This window comes from Crassostrea angulata, chromosome 8 (assembly GCF_025612915.1).
Source record: "Crassostrea angulata isolate pt1a10 chromosome 8, ASM2561291v2, whole genome shotgun sequence".
NCBI lineage: Eukaryota > Metazoa > Mollusca > Bivalvia > Ostreida > Ostreidae > Magallana > Magallana angulata.
In genome coordinates, this window is record NC_069118.1 from 4,325,793 (window position 1) to 4,348,934 (window position 23,142).

The 23,142-nt window shown below is 34.3% G+C and overlaps 2 protein-coding genes across 3 annotated transcripts in view; both read right to left on the reverse strand.

The window, feature by feature from the left end:
• LOC128160597 (histone deacetylase 6-like) overlaps positions 1-8,634 on the reverse strand; it is a 62,135-nt gene extending 53,501 nt beyond the window's left edge. Inside the window, exons 1-13 of one of the 2 annotated variants that reach the window (XM_052823932.1) lie at positions 8,507-8,634; positions 6,833-6,951; positions 6,121-6,282; positions 5,845-5,879; positions 5,179-5,320; positions 4,786-4,923; positions 4,351-4,422; positions 3,759-3,784; positions 2,953-3,057; positions 2,652-2,720; positions 2,226-2,352; positions 1,850-1,915; positions 1,565-1,624 (exon numbers count right to left, since the gene is read on the reverse strand). In XM_052823932.1, the coding sequence (XP_052679892.1) occupies positions 1,565-1,624; positions 1,850-1,915; positions 2,226-2,352; positions 2,652-2,720; positions 2,953-3,057; positions 3,759-3,784; positions 4,351-4,422; positions 4,786-4,923; positions 5,179-5,320; positions 5,845-5,879; positions 6,121-6,282; positions 6,833-6,919 (1,089 nt within the window). In that variant the 5' untranslated portion in view covers positions 6,920-6,951; positions 8,507-8,634. The remainder of the gene's footprint in view (positions 1-1,564; positions 1,625-1,849; positions 1,916-2,225; positions 2,353-2,651; positions 2,721-2,952; positions 3,058-3,758; positions 3,785-4,350; positions 4,423-4,785; positions 4,924-5,178; positions 5,321-5,844; positions 5,880-6,120; positions 6,283-6,832; positions 6,952-8,506) is intronic. The other variant, XM_052823931.1, reaches the window with a different exon arrangement.
• An 8,494-nt stretch (positions 8,635-17,128) lies between these two features.
• On the reverse strand, positions 17,129-19,489 carry LOC128160285 (uncharacterized). Its single transcript, XM_052823574.1, has 5 exons — positions 19,354-19,489; positions 18,822-19,001; positions 18,158-18,294; positions 17,889-18,018; positions 17,129-17,400 (listed from the first exon to the last, which is right to left on the reverse strand). Exons 1-5 carry the CDS (start codon positions 19,437-19,439, stop codon positions 17,244-17,246), a joined length of 690 nt encoding a protein of 229 aa, XP_052679534.1. The 5' UTR covers positions 19,440-19,489; the 3' UTR covers positions 17,129-17,243.
• Positions 19,490-23,142: the final 3,653 nt, after the last annotated feature.

Here is a 23,142-nt window from a genome sequence, read left to right on the forward strand (position 1 = left end):
TGCTGCAGAGTTACCCATACATCTGTTCAACATGAATATATAGAATGTCTATAAATGCACATACTGTGCTATATACATGCATATATATTAAAACAAGCAGTATACTAGTATCGAGTCTATCGACCAAGGCTGATTTTCGAACTTGACCAAGGTATTAGTGGTATAAACATTTGGTATAAATTTAATGAAAATCCGTCAAAATTTGTAGGCATGAGAGCGCTTACAAGGTCAATTTTTGGATAAACTGGGGTCATTATTGTGGTCAGAGTCCCATAACTCCAACAAAAAGTATTGACCAATGCTGATTTTCGAACTTGACCAAGGTATTAGTGGTATAAACATTTGGTATAAATTTAATGAAAATCCGTCAAAGTTTGTAGGCATGAGAGCGCTTACAAGGTCAATTTTTGGATAAAACGGAGTCATCATTGTGGTCAAAGTTCGATAACTCCAACAAAAAGTATCGACCAATGCTGATTTTCGAACTTGACCAAGGTATTAGTGGTATAAACATTTGGTATAAATTTAATGAAAATCCGTCAAAGTTTGTAGGCATGAGAGCGCTTACAAGGTCAATTTTTGGATAAAACGGAGTCATTATTGTGGTCATAGTCCCATAACTCCAACAAAAAGTATCGACCAATGCTGATTTTCGAACTTGACCAAGGTATTAGTGGTATAAACATTTGGTATAAATTTAATGAAAATCCGTCAAAGTTTGTAGGCATGAGAGCGCTTACAAGGTCAATTTTTTCATAAAACGGAGTCATTATTGTGGTCAAAGTTCGATAACTCCAACAAAAAGTATTGACCAATGCTGATTTTCGAACTTGACCAAGATAATAGTTGTATAAACATTTGGTATAAATTTAATGAAAATCCGTCAAAATTTGTAGGCATGAGAGCGCTTACAAAAAAGTGTGACGGACGGACGCACGGACACACGGACGCACGGACCCACGGACACACAGACCCACGGACACACGGACCCACGGACACACGGACACACGGACGGACGCCCGGCTATTCTATGTCCCCGCACCGCGTTGCGGCGGGGGACAAAAATTGCTGTGCAAAATATAATGACCATTACATGTACATTGCATTTTACAAGCTCAAATCTAACACATATGTTTGAAAATATTTTCTCTATATCAAAATTTGATATGTTTTTCTGACAGATATAAATACAAATAAATATTCAATTAATTGCCATAGAAATATTGCTTTTCACTTATATGTAACAGGTGGTAAAAACTCAAGTCTCAATCCAGACTCAAACCCAGGGCCTCTGGCATTCTGTGCCAGCACTCTAACCACTGAGCTTTTGAGACCTGATATATAACTGATAGTCACACACCTGTTAACCCAGTGACATATAAATTATAAAAATACATGTACCTGTATAACTTTATATTTGCACAGAAATTTTCTTAATACAGTCAGGTATAACTTAGTAGAAAAAAAGTTAAATAAGCTAATTTCCATCCACAAGGCCAATTAAATAGCTGCAGCATCCCACTATTCACAAAGGAAATAGCTTAAAATTTGTCTCTTCTTTTACCTCTGGACAACCTATTGCACAATCATAGCCAGCCGAAATCAACACAAGTTCTGGGTCAAACTGTAATATGTGACAAAATTAAAACAACACATCTGTATTATCTAACATTAAAATAAAATAACCTTTACTTTGTGAAAAATTTCTCCATCATTTTCAAATACATGTCAGTTTATCAAAATGGTATTCAGTTTTATTTCCTATGAAATTTCTCTTTTTCTAAATTTCTGATAGAGTTTTAAGATATTATTGAACAAAAATGTATACCAAAACTAATGTGATATTTACCTCAGATGCTATAGGCATGAGAATTTGATGGAAAATTGCTAAGTAGTCATGATCAGCCATTCCTATCTGTAAAAAGGTAAGAATTATATATCTTCATAATTATACATGAACCCATTAAACATGCACATAATTTTTATTTAGAATTAGCCATTCCTATCAGTTAAAAAAAGGTAAAAATTATATACAAGTCATGTATCTTCATAATCAAACATGAACCGATTACACATGCACAAATGTCGCATTAGATTTTATGCACTTTTAAGGTCATGGCAACAAAGCTTTTTAGAAATTCAAACTTAAATCTTTTAAACATATCACTAAAATGATTTTGATACCGCCAGAATTTGTTAAACAAGCAGGCAGTACTCGCCCTGACCTGATTTAGAGGGACATTTATGTTGTATCCCAGGCCCTTTCCTTCTCCGATGAAGTCATAATCACTTTCACGTAAATTCGGCCAAAATTTTCCAAATTCGTATCGATGTATGGAAAAGTACAGCACCCTATTAATCAAATAATATGAAACGTTAAGTTAATACATCTTATCATTCTAATTCTCCTTTATGCAAATTTTCATGAGATTTAAAGAAAACACTAATCAGAAAAAATCACAGCAAAGAAAAATTTAATATTATTTTACATACGAAATCCTTTCATTTTCTGTTTTGTCATAAAAAAACAACTTTGTCTCAAGATACGGCTTTATTCTTGTTTTAATTAGATATATTCTCTTCACAATTTTTTTCACACACATAAACAAAATTCATTTAGAGTAGTACGAGGACGAGGGTTATTCCCTTACCGAGGGTCATTGTAAAACATCTGTTGTGTCCCCTGCCCATGATGGACGTCCCAGTCAATGATCAAAATCCTGTCAAAAAACCAGACCATAAAACCGCAATACCTACTGTCATTTGAACTATAGATGTTTAACATTGATTCTAATATTTCAATGGTTTAAATTTCTTTACTTTTTAGGCACATCTTTAATATTTTTAGTTAAAAATATAAAAATGAAAAAAATGATGAAAAAATTACTATAAATGTTTCTTTTCGAACAAGTGGCAAGTACAGTTGAAAATTTTTATTAAACCTTTTCTCACTTTTTCAATTTAAGATTTTCCAAGGCATGTTTAGCAGCAATGGCAACATTATTGAAGAAACAGAATCCATTGAATTCCTCAGTCATTGCATGATGCCCAGGCGGTCTAAAAACAAAATATTATAAGTAATCTTAGTACTCTGTAATATATGTTTCCATTTTAAACCTGCTTTTATAGATAAGGTAAATAGTACGAAAAGTTATAAATAAATATGATTTTAAAAATGGATATAAAGGATTGATTAACAAATAATAGACCCTATCTTTTTTCCCCATTCTAGAAAGAGCAATGCTTTAAACAATTGCATGAAAAGCATTGCATAAGACAGAAATCATCATAGTAACCGTTCTTAGTCTTCAAACTTTGTCACAAATATTGAGATGCCATATCATTTAAACATCAAATTAATCTGATATTTTTGGATTATGCTCTGCTTTACTTGATGTTCCACAAATAATCACAGTAGAATAACAAAGTTAGATGTAACTTATACAGGTAGCTAGAACCCTGTCCATTACAACAACATACTCTGGTTATATCAATATTTTGTTTATTGTCAATTTTCATTGATTGCGTTGTTAGTTAATATACAAAATTAAATGTTCAATGAAGTGCAGTATCTAAATACACATTTTACAGATTTCTGTATCCTTAAAACTGTTACTTTAACTAAATCAAAGAAAAGTGATGCCCACGAATATTGATGAAAACTATGTAAACAAGAAAAGTGTGGGAAAAGCTTCAAGTCTTCTGGTCATGAGATTAGATCATGAATCATGTACAATATGTGTAAGAGTTATACACACCTGATAATAGCCATACCATTCCGCACCTACACAAAAAATAAGGATAAGAAAAATAACTGCAATATTGTTAACATTATTTATAATTGTCACCATTGTCACATGATTGTGGTGGTAAATTAACATCATCATTTCAACCTTTCTCCCTTATTGTTCTAAAGAAACTGGGAAAGAAAATTGAAATTGCGTACACAGATCAAATAAATACTGTAAATTCCTTATTTTACGCGGGTACTTCATTCCGCGATTCAAACTTTTCAAATTCATCAAATGGCGAGAATAAAAATTTGCAAATGCCAATTAAGTATCATAGTTTTTTGTAATTAACATGTATCCGTAAAATTAAAGCAGGATTGTAAAATTAGCGAGATGTCCTTCTCGCAATTTTACACAGATATTAATTCCTTGCGTGTAATTAGGAATCTACGGTAGTAGTCAGATAAAGAAATAGATTGCTATTTTTTTCTGAAATTCAACATGCCAGACAACATCATTTCTAGATTTTAAAGATCTGTGTAAAAATATGATATGTGGTTTATTGATTAAGATTTACAATTATATGATGTACCAGGCAAACGAAAGCTCTAACACTGACCTTCCGCTTGAGGATCTGTTCCATTAATTCCACTGTACTCCCCAGGGACAACAGGGCACACTCATAGCTACTCTGTGTATTACACATATACATATGTAAGTGTATGTTAGTACATGTATATAAAAGCAAATAATATTTATTTCAATAATCTTAACCTTGTTCAATCAAAATATGTTCAAACATTCAGGAACAGTTACTTCTGAAACCCTCATAAAAGGACATAAATAGATATCTAAAGTAATTAATTCAGGTACATGTAAATTATAACTTTGCTATAAAGCAAATTATAAGTCAAATTTATCATCTTTTTTCTGTAATTTGAAAACTATAACAAATCATATTAATCATATGAAAAAAAAATTGATAATATTTGCTTTCTATAAAAGACTTTTGATAAAAATGCATATTAGAAATATTGTGAGAGTGATGGCCTACATTATTGAGGTAGATCGAGTCGTATTTAATGGCCTCAGCTCTCAGCTCCTCTAAGTTCATCTCTGTTGTATGTTTCAATGTCTCAATCAACATTTGTGAATGCTGCAGTAATATCATGTCTTCTGTAGAATACTGTGCCTACAAATCCACAGAAAAAGTTAATGAAACTCCAGTTTAGTATGCTGAGCCTATCGATGCAACATAAGTTCCCAAATTACCGGTACTTCCAACACACAAAATTGTTTCAGTTTTGATAATTCAAATGAATTTGTTGTTAAATCACTTCAGACACAATAATTATTTTCTAATTAAGGATATCTTATCTAAAATTGAAAAGTTTATTGTATCTTCTAACTACATGTACCGGTATTCAATAGATCTAAGGTTACTAACCTCCAGCCGAACACATCTGTCGATGAGGCCGAGCTCACAGCACCGCTTGAATGGGCCACTGATTCTGGCCGGGTTTTCTGGGTGATGGTCATCCCACAGGTTTTTGTGTTTCAACATCCGCTCATCATATATCAAGCCAGTCCTTCAATAAAACGGTGTATCAACTTCATAGTTCAGTCTAGATGTATATCTGGGAATATCAGGGAAAATATTGGGTGCTGGGCCATAGAGTAAAAGTTCCATTCATGCTAAATACCGGTACTAGCAATACAGTGCGCAAAAACATATGACATTGTTATGATCAAGACATTATTTTCCAATTTCCTAACACATTCTGGGGAAATATCTTATACCAAAAGACACTTGAGACACTCTGCAGCTAATTCATTAAATTTCGTGAAATTTGATCTCTTGTGCTTCATGGACCATGAGTTTGTAGAAAAAAACATAAACAGAAACATCCTACTATCCCTAATCCAAACCTAGGAAACATATCAATATGTGGACTGAATTGTGTTTCACAATTCAAAGAATATCCTGGCCGTTCTTTCTGCCCTGCAGCTACCCTCCCATCCTCTGCTTCTTTTGTAACCAGGGCTCAGATTCCATCAAGATTGCCCTACCCACCCTCTTGCGCTTTGCCCTTGGCTCAAAATTCACACTCACCCCTCAACAGGGTCCGGTTCTCTTACTGTCAAGGCCTGCAAATAAGAGCTCATACATTCATATAATCAAAAAATACACAAAATAAAAATATTTACAAATTTAAAGCATGACAAATCAACAACAAAATGATTTGGTTCAACTTATCATACTTAAATCTAAGATTATCTTTCATGATGTAAAATAACACAACAAAGGGATAAATATGACTATATTTTTTATAATTTATTAATTTATTTAATTTAAAAAAAAATTAATTAATATGGGGTTAACTCTTACGATTTCCGCAAGTTTCCCGACCAAATACTCGGACTCCGAGTCACTATCCGATTTTTGTCTCCTCCTTTCTTCTCTCATTCTCTGTCTTTCTGCCCGTCCCATTTTCTTCAGCTCTTCAAGGGACATTTTTTTGTCTTTGGCTTCCTGGCTTGAAGGGTTCACCTGAAGTCCAATAAAATTTCAACAGATGTATAAGTCCAGTTTCTATGTTATCATTTTATCAAATTATAAATTCACTCTCATTCACATGCTAACCAATACCAATACATGTATTAAAATTACATCAAGTGAAAGGGAAGAACTGATAATCTTTTGTTTTGATGCTTGCCAGTCCTAGATATTTTTTTTTCATTAATTTTTCAAACAAAATTAAAAAGGGGTCCCTAGCTCTAAATAGCTGAATTGGTTTGCCCTTTTATTTGTAAAGTTGAATTTTCCTGAATGCTTTCAGAATATATCATAATGGTTTCTGTGTAAAAGTAGAGTATGTACATTTCTTCATTTTGACTACAATTACCGGGGTACTGTTATCCTCTTGTAAGGAAACAGATTCAGACCCCCCCCCCCCCCTTCTTCCTCCTCAGATTCTGTGCTCACTCCACAGGTCACACCTAAAATTAATTTTAGCACGGGGCACATGCATATGCACATTGTAGTGAGCTTCAAGTTATATATGTACATGTAATATACATTGTGATATTCTCTCACATACATCTTGGGTAGGACTTCTGACTCCTACGTCTTTTCCTCTGAGCTGATCATCAGGGTCAAAATCCTCTTCAGAATAGTCCTGATGCATTTCCTACACAGGTGATCTCCTTCACAGGTGATCTACAACGGCAACAAGAAAAATAACTTTGAGAATATTGAACGTGCTATTCTCTTCAAGATTTTACTTGGCTAGCACTTCTTAACTCTGCCAGAAACTTGGCCAAAAGAAGAAGAATGTTCATATTAAAAGTGACATGAATTCATAAATATGCATTACTTTCCTTTTTTGTCCGACTACCATCATATTAGTAGTGGATTTCTATTGTTCGCTCATCGCTACACACCCCCTATATAAGGCCGAGAGCACTCTTCATGCTTCACCGCATTCGGTTATTTCATTCATCCGAATACGTTACACTGGACAGAAAGCTTTAAATGAAAGCACCTTGTACAAAAATAATATGATAATCACTGCACTGGTGAGGAATATCAAATAAAAGACAAAACAAAATAGAATGTAATCCAGGTACACATATTTAAAAAATCCTTGATCATTGTAGAACGCTCTCCAGTGTTGTACTGTTATACTATCGCACATGCTCAAACCACACACTATAGCAGGTCGTTCAGTGACAGCGTTGACTTCAGAAAACGGAGTTTTTAGGAACTAATAAAAGCGATATTACGTTGTTACATACATTCTAGGATTAACTATCACTTATCTACTGTGTTGGATGTAGTGCGACCGGGGTCTACAAAAAGATGCAGACGTTATGCACTCTCAATGAACAACACATGTGTTTGATTTGCATGCGAAGTAAGACAGCAAAGCACTGTCTGTGCAAGATGTTGCAGATACATTGGGATTTCTTTCTAAGATTAAACGATACTTTATTTTTTATTGATGATAGTTTTTTTTATTCATTTTTTAACAAGCATATTACTACATTGTGTAGTTCTAATATTTAGAAGTCCATGCAACCAGAATATATAAACCCCAGTGACATTTGAGGAGTAATCAAAACTAATATGGCAACCAAATACATTTATGAATTCATGTCAGTTTTAATATTGGCCAAAAAAAGAAAAATGTTTAAGATTATTTTGGCCTAAGCATAGCTGAAGTCTGTAGCTCCTGGTCTGAAAAAGTTCGGATGGACGACGCAGTGCTTCCAACTGCAATTTATGACCTAAACATTGAGATGCAATAATCTGATAATGGCCAAAATTTTCTATAACCCTTTTTCCATCACAACAAGCAAACAATTAAGTTTCAAATTTCAGAAAAGCTTATTAGGAACTGTTCCAAGATTTGGTGAATGTTTGAATCTAAATATACTATCCAAGTCACATCTTGCCGAGAATACAGTAAAAACGCTGGCGATAAAATCTAAATGAAACTATCAAAATGAATCAACAATTCATTTTCACATTGCAAAAGAGTTTTCCAGTCAGAAGTTTGGTTTAACATGACACATAGTTTTATTATTTAGAAAACAATTGTCCATAAACCTTTAAAATACATAAATTATGGAATTTACGACATATCCAGATAAGTTATATCAAAGACCATGCTTTGAATTCAGCCATTGACACATTGAACATAAAAATCAGTGTAAAAATATTATTGCCAAGATTATGTTACTTAATTCGATCACTTATTTTTCGATAGTACCTTAATTCTACACCGGGTCTGTCGCTTCAACTCAAAACAACCAAATTTGACTACTTTCGATTTAAACCACCAAAAGTACCTCCTACAATGAAGAGCGCAAGTAATGACTTGTAGTCAAATATTTCCACCATGTGCGGATCCGGATAATTTATCCAGGGCGGGAAAAGTAAGGGTTATTTTTGACAATAGATATATCTGAGAACATTATAATAATTTAAGTTAAAATTGCCCGTTGGGGGGGGGGGGGGGCGTGTCCAGGACATGGACTGGACCGGTTGAGTATCTACGGTGTAACATTTATGACACGTAATTATTTTATTTTTTAAGATATCAGGCAAAAATATTTCGTGAAAATCGGTAATTCTTTAGTGAAAAAGAGATTTTATCGTTTGAAAACGATTTATTATCTTGTGAAATTGACATGCATATTGATTATCTCGTGAAAACGACATCATGATATCTTCTAAAAAAATATTATCTTGTGAAAACAACGTATTATCTTGTAAGAACGAGATATATTTTACGGTCACGATATTTCACAAGATAATATCTCGTTTTCACAAGATGCGCAGCAAAGAAATTTGTTAAATTTACATATAAAAAATTGAATTAACATGGAGTTGCCCCCCCCCCCCCCCTCACTTTTATGGGACCATGCATGAAAATTAGGAAATAACAGTGAAATTGAAGTTAAAGGGAAGGTGTACCCCCCCCCCCCCCTCCAAAATGCTGATGAGGATCTCCATCGGTGTTTTTCGGTCACAGCTCAGATTCGCCAACAAAACTTCGAGTAAATGTTAACCGTCTCAAGTCACATGTCGCACCTCCCTGCCTTGGTGTGACCCTGGTAATGCTATGGCAACTGAGTGACAGTGCCGAAAGTCGAGCCTCCGGCGCCTCCAAATCATCGGAACACGTGATTAAGAGAAGGACACCCTAACAGAAAAACCCTTGGGCCTTAAAGCTAGGGGGTGGGGTTGGACGGGAGGCCAACTACCTCCTCCTGGAAAAAACAACACAATTACAGAAACAATGAACATCATGCTCAACATCCGACTAGATCCCCTGTGACACCCAAACAAATATTTACCATCAGACACTGGAATGTAGGAACCATATGTACAGAGGAAGGCATCAGCACAAATTGCGAGAAAGATGGAAGGATACCAACTAAACATTCTAGGAATCAGTGAATGCCGATGGACAGGAGCTACACCATCTACAGCGGGAATGAAGAACTACATATGAGGGTGGAGTTGGCATAATGATCAGTTAGCAAGCAGTAAACCCACTCAAGGAATGGACATCCATCAGCAACAGAATCATAACAGAATCATAACAGCACGATTCTATACCAGATACATGAGAGTGTCAAAAATACAAGCATATGCACCACATAATGAAAAGGAAGAGGAAGAAAATGAACAGTTCTATCAGAGGCTACAGGACACATTAGATGGATGCAACAAGAATGACATCATTATTAAATCTGCGAATGGAAGAGTGAAAAATCAGTTAGACCATCTTCTCACAAAAGGTCAATGGAGATATTCTGTTCTAGACTCCAAAGCTGCTCAGATGCCAACAGTGACCTCTACTTGGTGAAGACCCTAATTAGGCTGCAACTCAGTACATACAAGAACAAGTTTAAACCAAGACTGGATGTGGAGTGCCTCAAGAACAAAGATATAAATACTAAGAGAAGAGACTGCAGAAACTAGTATCAAGGATTGGTGAGAACAGCAGTAGATGGCATATGTGAAATCAGCAGGGGAAGTAGGCCCCAGGAAAGGGAAAAAAAACAAGCCAAGGATCAGCAAAAACTCATGAAAGCTGATAGATGAAAAGAAAAAAAACATCACGACAAAGATAGACAGCACAAGTTCCGAGAGAGTCGAGACTAGATTGATGGATGACCACTGTCAATAAAATTTAAGTGTGAGAGATGACAAAAGGAGGTGGATGGCAGAGAAAGCCGAAAGAGAGCAGAAAGAAACAGAAAACGGAAGATAGAAGGAGCTGTATAACACCTCAACACAGCTGTCAGGAAGGCGTAACCGACAAACAGCGGCGGTAAAAAGCAAGAATTGGGAACTACTGCAGAATAAAGACGCAAGCCTTGCTATATGAAGGGAACACTTCGAGGAAGTGCTTAACAGGAACACCCCAGAGTCACCTACTCAAGATGGGAAGGCCTCTGGAGCAGATCAAATAACAGCAAAAATGCTTCAGCAGATATTGACCAGACCAGCAAAAAAAACCTAAAACACAACTTTGACCAAGTATGGAAGAATGAAAAGGTGCCAAAGGGATGGAAAAAGGGATTGATATGCCAAATTTCCAAGAAAGACAACTTACAGTAATGCAGTAATTGGAGGGGAGTTAGTTTGCTACCACTAGTCAGCAAAGTACTTAGCAGAATTCTCATCAACAGAATACAGGTCGGGTTGGCCACGCCCTTTGGAAAGAACAAGCAGGGATCCGGACAGGGACTGTCGGTAGGATCTTTTTCCCCAGGAACATCCTGAAGCAAGCTAGCTAGTGGAATGCTACCATGTACATCCATATTGTAGACTTCGAGAAAGCATTCGACTCGGACACAGAGACAGCCTATGGGTTATCATGAAAAAATATTGAATACCCCAAAAACTGATTAAGATTATCAAAGCCCTATATGATGAGCTCCAGCGCTTTGTGATTGAGGACAACGAGATTATAGCCCATTTCATGTGATGAAGGGGTCAAATAAGGATGCTGCCTGTGAGATTTCTTGTTCCTCTTCATCAAAGACTGAGTATAAAGAAAGGATATTTGGCGGATCATCTCAAAAATATTAGTTACTTGAGTTTCCAATTTTCTTTCATCTTTTTGTGTTACAATTGCACATGCATAGTTTGTGAATAAATTATAATAAAAGACGGAGTAATGGAACAGACAACCAAAGATGAGTGAACAGGGCTTTGCTAGAACTTCACCACCATGCTTGAAGACCTTGACTTTGAGGACGACATTGTCTTACTGTCATCAAAAATAAGCCAACTCCAATCCAAGGCAGCAAAGCTATAAGACAACTCAGCAAAAGCGGACTAGAAAATAAATGCCAAGAAATGCAAAGTGCTAATTCTGAAGGTTAACAGCAAGTGCAAAGCCAGCCTGACGGTGAGAAATAGTGAAGCTGAAGTTGACAGCTCACACACCTTTGCGCCAATGTCACCAAGGCCGGCGGGAGCATGGTTGATATAGTAGAGAGAAAAGCACTAGCTAGCACATCCCTCAGGAGGCTACAAACACCTGGAACACCACGGATATAGGTAGAAAGACCAAAGTCTTCCCCTACAAGAGCCTGGTCCTGCCTGTATTGCTTTATGGATGCGAGACTTGTGTCATGTTGTAAATTTTGAATTTACTGGGTGGGTGTAAATACAAAATTTAGTTGTCATGTCGTAAATTTTGTATTTACACCCGCCCAGTAAATTCAAAATTTACAACATGACACTTGGATGCTCACCAAGACATAGGAAAAAAGGATAGACACCTTTCAGACCAAGTGCCTCGGATGATTTTCAAGATAAAACAGACGGACGGAGAGACAGACAGACAGACGGATGCCGGACAAAAAGAGATCAGGATAGATCACTTGAGCTTTCAGCTCAGATTAGTAAAACAAACTGATGTAATTGCAGTTGAGAGGTTGCCATATGAACATGCAAATGGTTTAGAAGTTAACCTGGCGTCTTTGAAAGACCAGATCTTGAAGATATCATGAAATCATTCACTCAACCACTGCACACCACTTATTTACTGAAGCTATGGCGTATCGTAATATTTTAAATCTTTAACGGGTGCAGTTCCACGAGGAAAATTACTTGTCTATACCCATTTGTTCATAAGGCATTGTGCTCCTCACGCTTCAGTTTTAACTCATACAACAATAAGGTTATTATAATCTATGATAGCCTGTTAACAACGACGAACCGTGATTTCTCTTATACTCCATACTCACATCAGCGATGCCATTTACTGAATCTCTGGCATTTTGAAATTAATAATTACACAGCTGTCAGTGTAATCACTCATTATAATATTTAATATGTCAGCAGTTCAACATGTTCAAGAGCATAAATATTTTAATCACATACATAATAACGGGTTATCATATTTTATTTTGAATTTGTAAATTTCAGTACTTGTATGGCTGTAAATAGACATGTCAATGAGTGTTAAAAAAACCATGGGGTGCGTTCAGAGTATTTCCAGTGGTACCAATACCAGTTTGCCAATAGTAACAATTTGTGCCATTGGTGCCATTGGACCCATGTATACTCTGAACGAGTTTTGGGGTACAGATAGTAGGAAATTTACCAATGTTAACAATGGTACCTTTGGTGTACCATTGTTAACACTGGCTGATTAGCCTATATAGCGGAAAATGTCAAACCAAGATGCAATATTTTTGCCTCGTTGATCATTTTGCACCAAAAGGATACATTCAACATTATAATTTGTGTACAATAAAGAATTTTTTTTTACAGTTTTTCATCTCCCGCAAAACGTGTGTATATATCTTTGGAAAAACATGGCTAGAGCGAGTCATAACTATGCGATTACTTTAATACCATAATATAGACACCCGATGATTTTGATACCGTTTGTCCAGGGACACATTTGAAAGTCAATGCTTAATACCGACAACAATCTAAATGGCCCCACCCCTAATGTTGAAAAGGAACTATTGGTGTTTTTGAGAACTTTCGATGTATGGCTGAACGGTTTTAGAACATCTCCAAAAGGAAGTTTTTTATAGAGTATTTTCTCCTCCTTAAAAAATATTAAGGCCAAATAGATAGCCTTCATCACAATTAAGCAAATAATTGGAGAAAACTTTCAATTTCAAAATGTTTTGGTGCTTTAGATGGCAGTCATATTCCAACCAATGTCCCCCATACGCCTGCAACATGCCTACATATACAGAAAGTTTTTTTTAATATATTTTTGGAATATTACAATGCTTAAAGGAATTGTTCAGCTACAACAAGGTTTAAGGTGGAAAAGCTGTAAAATTCATCTGTTGCCTTCAGTACATACAAAATATCCGCCATTTTTGTGACGTCATAAAAAAAATTTACCATCGCTAACAGAGCTCTAGATTGTCTGCAGAAATGTCTACCTATGGTAAATTTTATCGGCAAACATTGGTACCGTTGGTATACCAATGGTAAAAAAAATTGCCAGTGGTAACTTTTGTCTGCCAACGGCAGTACTCTAAACGCACCCGTTGTCACGCTGAAAATTTTAATAGCTGAAAGAATAATTGCTCTTCAGTATCAATATTTTCCATATCATATAGATCAAAATGAAAATATATTAAAACAACGCTTTAATTCTTTTACATTGCTCGCCTACTAGTAACCGAAGGTCACTTTAATTAAACAGACAATTGTTTATGTATTATACAAATCGTATATCAGAGACTGATTTACATGTAGGATCTACAATGAACCCGTTTGCAATTTACACAAAGTTTTTTTTTTTCATTCAAAACCCACGTCTGCAATGTATTTGGCGATGTCTATAAAATGTGTTACTTCTTCAAGTTAAAAATGATGGGTTCACTAATATGCTTAAAGAAGGTGTACAAGGAAAAAACTCTTATAGCCACCGATTTTATAGAAGTAAATGCCTAGCGTCTATAACTTCCATTACGCATACTAAATCGATTTCTCTATAATTTGGCATCCTTTTTAATTCATGAAAAAAGTTTTCTTTTAAAAAAAATGAAAAAGTTATTTTTTTTGGTGGTGTTAGAATATTTTGACTTTTCTTATAATAACATTTAAAATGCAATATTAAATAATGCTTAATAAAGTCATATTATATAATTATATTTTCAATTGGAACTATATATTCAAATTGAAAAATATCATATATCGTTTTAATATAATTATGGAATAACGTTGTGGAAATCTTCACATTGCGGAGATAGGGAAACATGAAAAGTAATAAAAGATAGTTCTCATCTGACCTCAATGTCTTATGTTTAATATTTTCCATATCGGTGACATCTTTAGAAAATTAAACATTATATAGAAAATACTAGAATTATTTACGATTTAATGTCGTTCACTGAAAATGAAAACATACCAGGTCTTTTAGTTCTCATTGACTTTGAAAAACCCCTGATTCTGTTTCATTGTCCTTTATATACAAAGCGTTAGAATACTTTGGATTTGGAAATAATATTATAAATTGGATAAAGATTCTCACCAAAGATTTTAAGGCTTCTGTTTTACAATGTGGCTTTTTGTCAGAACAGTTCGAAATCCAAAGAGGATGTAGACAGGGAGACCCAGTAGCTCCTTATTTTTTTTTATATGTGCAGAAATTTAAACTATTCTTATAAAACAAAACGTTGATGTTAGAGGTATGATTGTCCATGGCAACGAACATAAGATTTCTCAGTATGCAGATGATACTTCACTCATCTTAGATGGTTCACCAATATCACTTCTCGCACCTCTTGATACTTTAGACTTTTTTTTCCACACATTTCAGGTTTGAGGATAAAGAGCTCTAAAACAAAAATTGTATAGATAGGTAAAAAAAATTCTAACAAAGTTTTTCACCATTCGCCTTGGAAACTTGATCGGGGCTCCACTTCTTCTAATTTACTTCGAATAGATTTTTCGGTTGATTTAGATAAAGTGACATCAATAAATTACAACAAACAATTGTCAAAAGTTTTTCCCCGATTCAGCGAAGGAGGAGAATTTTAACTCCCACTGGTCGCATCACAGTTGTAAAAAGTTTGATTATTCCAAAACCACTTTTTTTTCACTTCCAAATCCAAAACAAGATCTTATTTCATCTCGTATTAAAAGGCTGTTCGAATTTATTTGGAAATCAAAGTATGACAAACTTAAGAGAGAAATTGTTACTCTCGATTATCTAAAAGGTGGTTTAAAAATAGTTAACATTTCTAACTTTATGGCATCTCTTAAATGTTCATGGATTAAGAAATTTACTCAAGGGTACAAACCATGGATGGACTTTTCTTTTTATCAATAAATGGTAATGACTTTGTAAACTAATGACTTTGTAAACAAACTTATTGATTTTGGTGGTGATTTCCTATCAGACATGGTTGTTCAACGAACTAATATTTTTTGGCAGGATTTTTGGCTCTGCTTACTAAGAAAATGATCAAAAGCTCATCAAATACAAAGAATGTTTTCAATATTCCTGTGTGGTACAACTCTAATATAAAAATTAAATATGTATTTCTCAAACATTGGTATAAGAAAGGGGTTAAAATTATTGGAGATTTTTTGAATGAAAATTTAAATGTATTATCAAGAATAAATTTTACTGAAAAATTCCATTTTTCATATAAACCTCCAATGTTATATAATAGTGTAGTAAGTGCAATATCGAAGTACTTTACCTATTTGTCCATTGATAAGTCTACTTTGAAGAGAGACTGTACTGCATTTATGCCAATTTATTATGAGTCTGTTTTTTGAAAGAAAAGGTAACATAACATTTATTCATATGTCTAACCTCCAATAATTGTGTACCTACAGCTACCAGCAAATGAAATGCTGAGCTATGTATATTTTGCCAAATGATCTCTGTGCACAGGATGTTTTAAAAATCTGTTTTAGAACATCCAATGATTCAACTGGTAACTGATTCAACTGGTAACTGGTTACAATATACAATTCTCAATAGAATTCTTCCTGTTAAATATTATCTTTAAAAAATCAGAATTACTACCTCTGCCTGCTGTACTTTTTGTAATGATACGCTTGAAACTATACAACATGTTTTTGCAACATGCAAGAAAATACACCCTCTATGGAATTCACATATATTTTCATATGCGAAATAAAACAAAAATGTTAGTTTTAATGTTTGTAATGTATTATTTGGTGTTTATCCCCTTGATTGGGATTACAAAATTCTAAACTTTGTAATCCTATATACGAAGCACTATATATTATTTTCATGTTTAAAACAAAATCAGACGCCGAATGTTTGTGGGGCTTTTACATTATTTAAATCAAAGATACAAGATTGAAAAGTATATTCATATTCAGAAATCAGAAACTGAAGAATTACGGAAATTCATAGTCAATTCAAAGCTCTATAGAAACTAACAGGACTGAAATCTACATGCCCTTTTTTCGATTGTTGGTCACTGGAAACCTACAATGACCTAAGAAAAATCCTGGATTGCACAAAATAATCAAGATTATGTCAGACTCGAAGTCTCACAGGAGACGATTTGGCTATTTCCTTTAGCTAACGTACTGATGTACATTAACAGTAATTTAGTTAACATAACTTACGTTTTGCAGTTAATTTATTAATTTGTTAAAAGAAAGATGTAAATTTAAAAAAATAAAACGCTTTCTTTGATTATTTATACGCCCGGTTATGAAGGTAGCGATCGTTGCAGAAAAAAGGTTACATAACCAGCTAACGCGGGTTACGTATTTTTTCTCTAATGTCGCCACATTCATATCACGTATGAATCACCAAAGAAAGCATTTTATTGTTTAAAAAAATGTTTAAAAAATTGCAAACGAAAGCACACTGATAAATAAGAAGAACTAAACAAAATCATGTTTGGAAGGTTTATGAAATGAACCAAAATAAGACATATTTAACTGAGGATTTGGAAACTGTTTCTGTTTTGAATTTTTTTTTTCAAAGAATTCTTTCAACACTTTAAAGATTACAGATCGTCGCACTGAAACGGCAAAGCGAGATACGAAAGAGCTGGGTAATAGTAGTTCCTTAGGATGGTTTCTTTCTCTTCTGACCACTTGAAGCCGTACTTGTCACAGGTTTTCAGTTCCGTGATTGTTTCTTCTATTATCGTTTTGTAGGGCCTGTTCGGTTAAAATAGAAGATATTAAACAGAAGTTTCTAATTTTCTCATATATCAAAATAAAAAAAATTCATTAACCTTAGTCAATAAAAAACTTAAAATTAATTTTAAATGCCTAACAACATATTAAAGATTTTTAACAATGGGTATTAAAAAACAAGTTTGGTAATTTATATATCCTACTATAGTCTGTCCCATGATTTTTATGCAGCAAATTTGGACGATTTTTGATAAAAAAAAAAACCAAATACCTGTGAACGAAGTGTAATTGAAAAAAATTATGAACATTTTTCATTCTTTTGAATGAACATTGTTTGAACCCTGAAGTATGTCGAGTAATTAAGCTAAATGTGAATCGAGGATATCTTGGTATATAAAAATATATTGTTCGTGGCAATAAGCCATCTTTTTTAAAAAAAAAAACTAAGATTAAAATATGTCTTGCAGGAATTTTTATAAAACGTGATATACATTGCAACGTATACTCACGGACAAAACGTTTCTTTGGAGTGATTTGCAATATTCCACACAGCCGCATGGATCAGATTCCTGACTTGCTCATATAAAGTTAGTAGCTGTGTGACCTTATTATTCAGACACTCGCGTATCTCTTTTGCAACTGTAAATTGATACATCACAATTTTTTTTAAAATCGCACTCATTCAATACACATAGGTAGGTGTACACACAGGTGGAATTCAATCTAATGGAACTGTCAAATATCTATATGAAAAATGCCTGTATCTGATGATACTTACCGGGAAGTATAGGCGATTTGCACAATGTTCTCTCTCGTAGAGTCAAAATGGATGCGTAGTCTCGAACAATATCTTCGCAGAACGGGTTGGATTTATAATGATAATTTTTTGCACATTCGATAAACTCTGGAAAGTAGCTGAAAAAATAATCAATGGTTTTGTTGATTTGAAATGAATTTCAATCGTTGTGTGTGTTTGTATGTCTGCTGATTATTCTTTTGGAGGAAATGTTCGTTTAAACCATTAAAAGGGAAAACACACTACCTGAACGTATATCATGATTTCATTATATTCAGCACATTATGGAGTATTCATGTGGAATTGCTGGACAGGGAATTTCAAGTGAATATCACGCACAAAATGACAGTGTATCAACTACAATATTTAGTTGCTGTTTCTGCCTTCATGTAGCAATAATAGCTAATAAAAGTTCAGCTCATTATTTTATTTATTATTGCAGCGTTAGAATAGATATAGATATTCCAATCTTTCTTAATATAGATATCCTAACACGAGTTAAGCTACAAAATCGAAACATAAAAAACTATTTACTATGATCAAAACTTTCTGGTTATGTAGACTTCATGTATGGTCACTCTGATGTTTACGCTTAAGCTTTCCAGAAATAGAGAGGCATTTACATTATTGTGATTAAGTGACTTACCTGCATACATCATCAAAGTAACCCTCTCTAAAGAAGTCATGTCCTTTACTCGGATCTCCTGGCTGTAAGACCAATGGTGATGTTTCTGGACAAAAATAGATGCCTGGTGGGCAGTCAAGACTCCTCTTGAAGATTGAATGTCCATATTCGGTCTCTTCTCGCTTCCATGAACTCTCATCTCTTTTGACATAAAAAAGTATTTATTGCACACCTTACATTTCAAGCTCTCCAATTCAAATGCAAAATAATTTCAATACGTACAATATTGGAAACAGCAAATAACAGACTTAAACCAAAGGAACTAAGTAACCAAAAACGTTGATATGTTACTAAATATTTGCCCTCTGTCTCTTTATCACTGTTTTCCGACGATGTCAAAACTGATTTAAATATTATTGTATAATTAGCTTATCGGAGAACTTATTTTTCAGGACTTTTTATATTCAATAGCAAACTATTTATCTAGCATAACAACCAACGGAAAAAGATTGGCTAGAATGTCATCTATTGAAAACTATCCACTTTGACTTACCTTGTCAGCGAGTACTTAAAAGTAAATTGAGAGTGACAGAGGGAACCTGAGGTTAGAAGAATCGTAATTAAGGGCAACATGGCCATCTTATTCAGGTAAAAAGACCACTACAGAGCTTCCCAATACTCTCTGCGTATTTATACACGTATCTGTTTCAAATTATAATTGTTGGTCGACTGTATAATCAATAGAAAATTGGTCATCTTCATTTAATGGATCAATTAGGGTTTATATAAATGTTCTGGACTTGAATTATGAACTTTGCTTTCGTAATGTCTAATAAACACATTTAATGGTATTTAAAATAATATTTGATGTAGTTAGCATGTGGTTAACTGCGTCTTCGTTTCTATTTGTTGTAAAGCTGTTACACTTTTCTCGCTCCAGTTTAAATTCTATAAACCATGCATTATTAAGATTTTGATTTGTCAAGTCGTTAATAATGATAACGATTAACTGGGTATTATTTGATGCATGCTGACATTTTCGGTGATATTAGGTAAATATTTTGACCTTTTGAAATTAGTAATTACACAGTTGTCGGAAGAATCAAACTGAATTTGAGGTGTTTGCAGCATTGCATGTTTGAAAGACTAACATTGATATCAACATTAGTTGTAACACTGTATAAATATAACTTCGTTTTTTTCAAATATATTATAGCATCGTATGATTTATACATATATATCTGACGTCATCCTGTCAATAACTGCCGTCAAGTGGTCAGACAAATAAATAACGTGCGCTCTAATTATCCTCCCATATTGTTATTTGTTTTGCCTCGGACTAGAATGTCAAGACGTCATTTGATGAATCGCGTCATGTGATTGCCTTATAAATCTCTTTACATGGCAAACGTCAAAATTTATACGGCAACATCGTGGAACGTTATTTGAGCTGATTTTTTACACAAACGTTTCACCATACCTCTAGGTTTTTTAGCCCCAAAATATTTAGAGTGGACCCCCTTTGCCCGTGACGTAATACCACATACAATGGCATCCAGGTCCGTGCAGACGACGGACGAGGAGCCAAAAAAATAAGAGAATTTAGCTCAGTTCAGAGAAAACATTACAATCAAACAAAGGAGCAGCGAAAGTGTTTAAAGAATATTTGCAACAAAAAGGGGAATCGGTGGATTTTGAAACATTAATTTGACAACGTGAGACTGGACGAATGCCTTGGCTATTTTTATATGGATCTCAGGAAAGTGGATGACAGTCACTACAAGGTAAACTCACTTGAGGGCATTCGTCACGGACTAAACGGACACCTGAAAATTCCACCATTCAACAAGAATTATGACATAATCAAGGACCCTACTTTTACGGACAGTAATACTTGTTTGAAAGCTGTTCTTGCTGAGACAAAGGGTGTCGGAAAAGGGGATGTTGAGCACTACCCAAATCATTTCAGAGCCTGATATACAGAAACTGTACACAAGCATGCACCTCTCCATAAATATTCCACAAGGACTGTTCAACAAAGTTTAGTTTGATGAACGGATGTTCTTCTGTCGCAGCAAGGACAATGAAAACTTACACGGGATGACAAAAAAACACTTTAAAAGTTTTCACCGATGACAAAACTGGCCGAAAGTACGTGAAAGAGGTATTGGACGAGCTAACGAAAAACCATAAAATTGACAAAGAATCGTCTTCATGAACAATGCCAGAAGTGCCAGGTAGGTGAACTGTTCATCTTTGTTTTGAATCATAAAATATAGATTCAAATAATGTACAACAAACTGTTATTAAGTGTACTTTCTACATGGATATTAAATCATATTTTAGGATCCATTTTTTGTCCAGTACTCTCCAATGTGATGTATATATATCAAAGTTGCATCCAGAGTTTGACAAGTAAGTGTAAAAACAATTAAAAAAATAGATTTTTAGATCAATTGTATATACATGTATTTGTTTATATTATAAATTTAACACAATTAAAGACAGATTTCATAAAAATAGAAAGTAATGCAAATTCAGCCTGTCAATTTTAAACGTCGAATTTTTTTCAGACTATGGCAAAGACCACTAGAATCGTTTGTTGACCCAGATAGTATTTGGTTTTATAACGCACGGGTTGGTGAAAAAACCTCATCACATTTCTAAACCGAATTAGTAAAGCAGCTGGTCCTCTAAAATATATACCAACTATTCAATTAGAGCAACCAGTGCGTCCATTTTGTCAAAGTCCAAGTTTGGTTCGTCACAGGTGATGGTAGTCACAGGACATAAATCGGTTCAAAGCTTAAGTGTGTACCAAAGAGTCAGTAATGAAAGATGATGATGGCCGACTCTATAACCAAAAACATTCTGCCTTCAATGCCAGCGTTGCCAGACTTAAACAAGCCTGCTATTCTGCCTGGGCCCGCATCATTAGCTTGCGCTGTCCGTCACAAAAATAAAGCTCTCCAGGAAATTCAAAATGTTGATATTGAGCTGACCGACATCAATATGAATGAGCTGTTTAATGATTTTGAGGATCAGGCCTAGGAAGTCACATGTTCCCAATCAATTTCTGTAAATAAGACCAGCCTTCAACCAACCTCCCTGTTCAGCAATTGCTCTGTTCCCATCCATCAACTTACAATTAATCAAAAAAAATGTGGCTGTTTTTCTTCAAAACAAAATTGTTAAAAACTGTTTATCACTGTAGAGTTTATAACGTTCATTATATTTGTTATATGATATTTTGTTTGTTTACATATAAAACTTTAGGTCCTCGACAAAACAAATCACTTATTAGGTTTAATTTGATACTAACTCTTAACAGAAATTTGTTGGGTAAAGTCCATAGAAGGCGAGGCGGACTTCTCAGCCGTAAAATAAGATAATACTAATAATACTAATAATAATACTATTAAACTATTGACAGTCGATTGGTAAACCAAAATATCTTATTTTTTTAAATACTCCATACAAAACTTTCGAGGCTTACACAATTAATCTTTTGCTGCCAAATTATGGACGAATTCTACATAAACAAGCATTCTGGGAGTATTGCATAAGCAATACACGTCCCCTACCGGTTTGTGGAAATTGTGAAAACAATGCACTGTTATGCAGAATATCGAACCCGAACATTAAAAAATTGGAATATAAAAAAATTAATTTTCTCGAAAATATGTCAACCAGACGCTGCAAAAGTCAAAACTTGATCTGCAGTTTGACATTTTGAAGCTGTTCAGCAAATTTCATATTATTCCCCAAACGCATAAAGAAAAAAAGAGTGGAAAACTGAAGTGGGACAGACAGACGGACGGACAGACGGACAGACGGACTGACGGACGCAGAGGAAAGCTATAGTCCCCTCCGGTGAAAACCGGTAGGGGACTAAAAACCAATGGACTCCTCAACAATTTGAAAGTTATAACTCCATCGACTGTGCAAAAAATAAGCACCATTCTAACATCTTAACCAAATTAATGTCATTTAATAAAGTGTTTTTAAAGACATGAATTCTTTGGATAATATCAGGTTTAAAAACATATAATACTTAAGAAAGTTATAATTTTTGCACCAAAAAAATGCATTTTTTTGTAATAAAGATATGTGCAAAGTAAAGCTGCACTCAAATTAGACTACACTTTATTCAACCAGAAGGAATAAATACAAGGGTTGTTAGAAAAGTTCGCGGATTGATTGTGAGCGGACGATTCGCATGATACCAGCGAAATTTTTCATATTTAATCTTGACGTGTTTTCTTAGAAATATGAAAATATTTTTTAATTTTAAATGCACCTTAAAAATATACAGATTAATTATTTTGATAAGATATGCTTC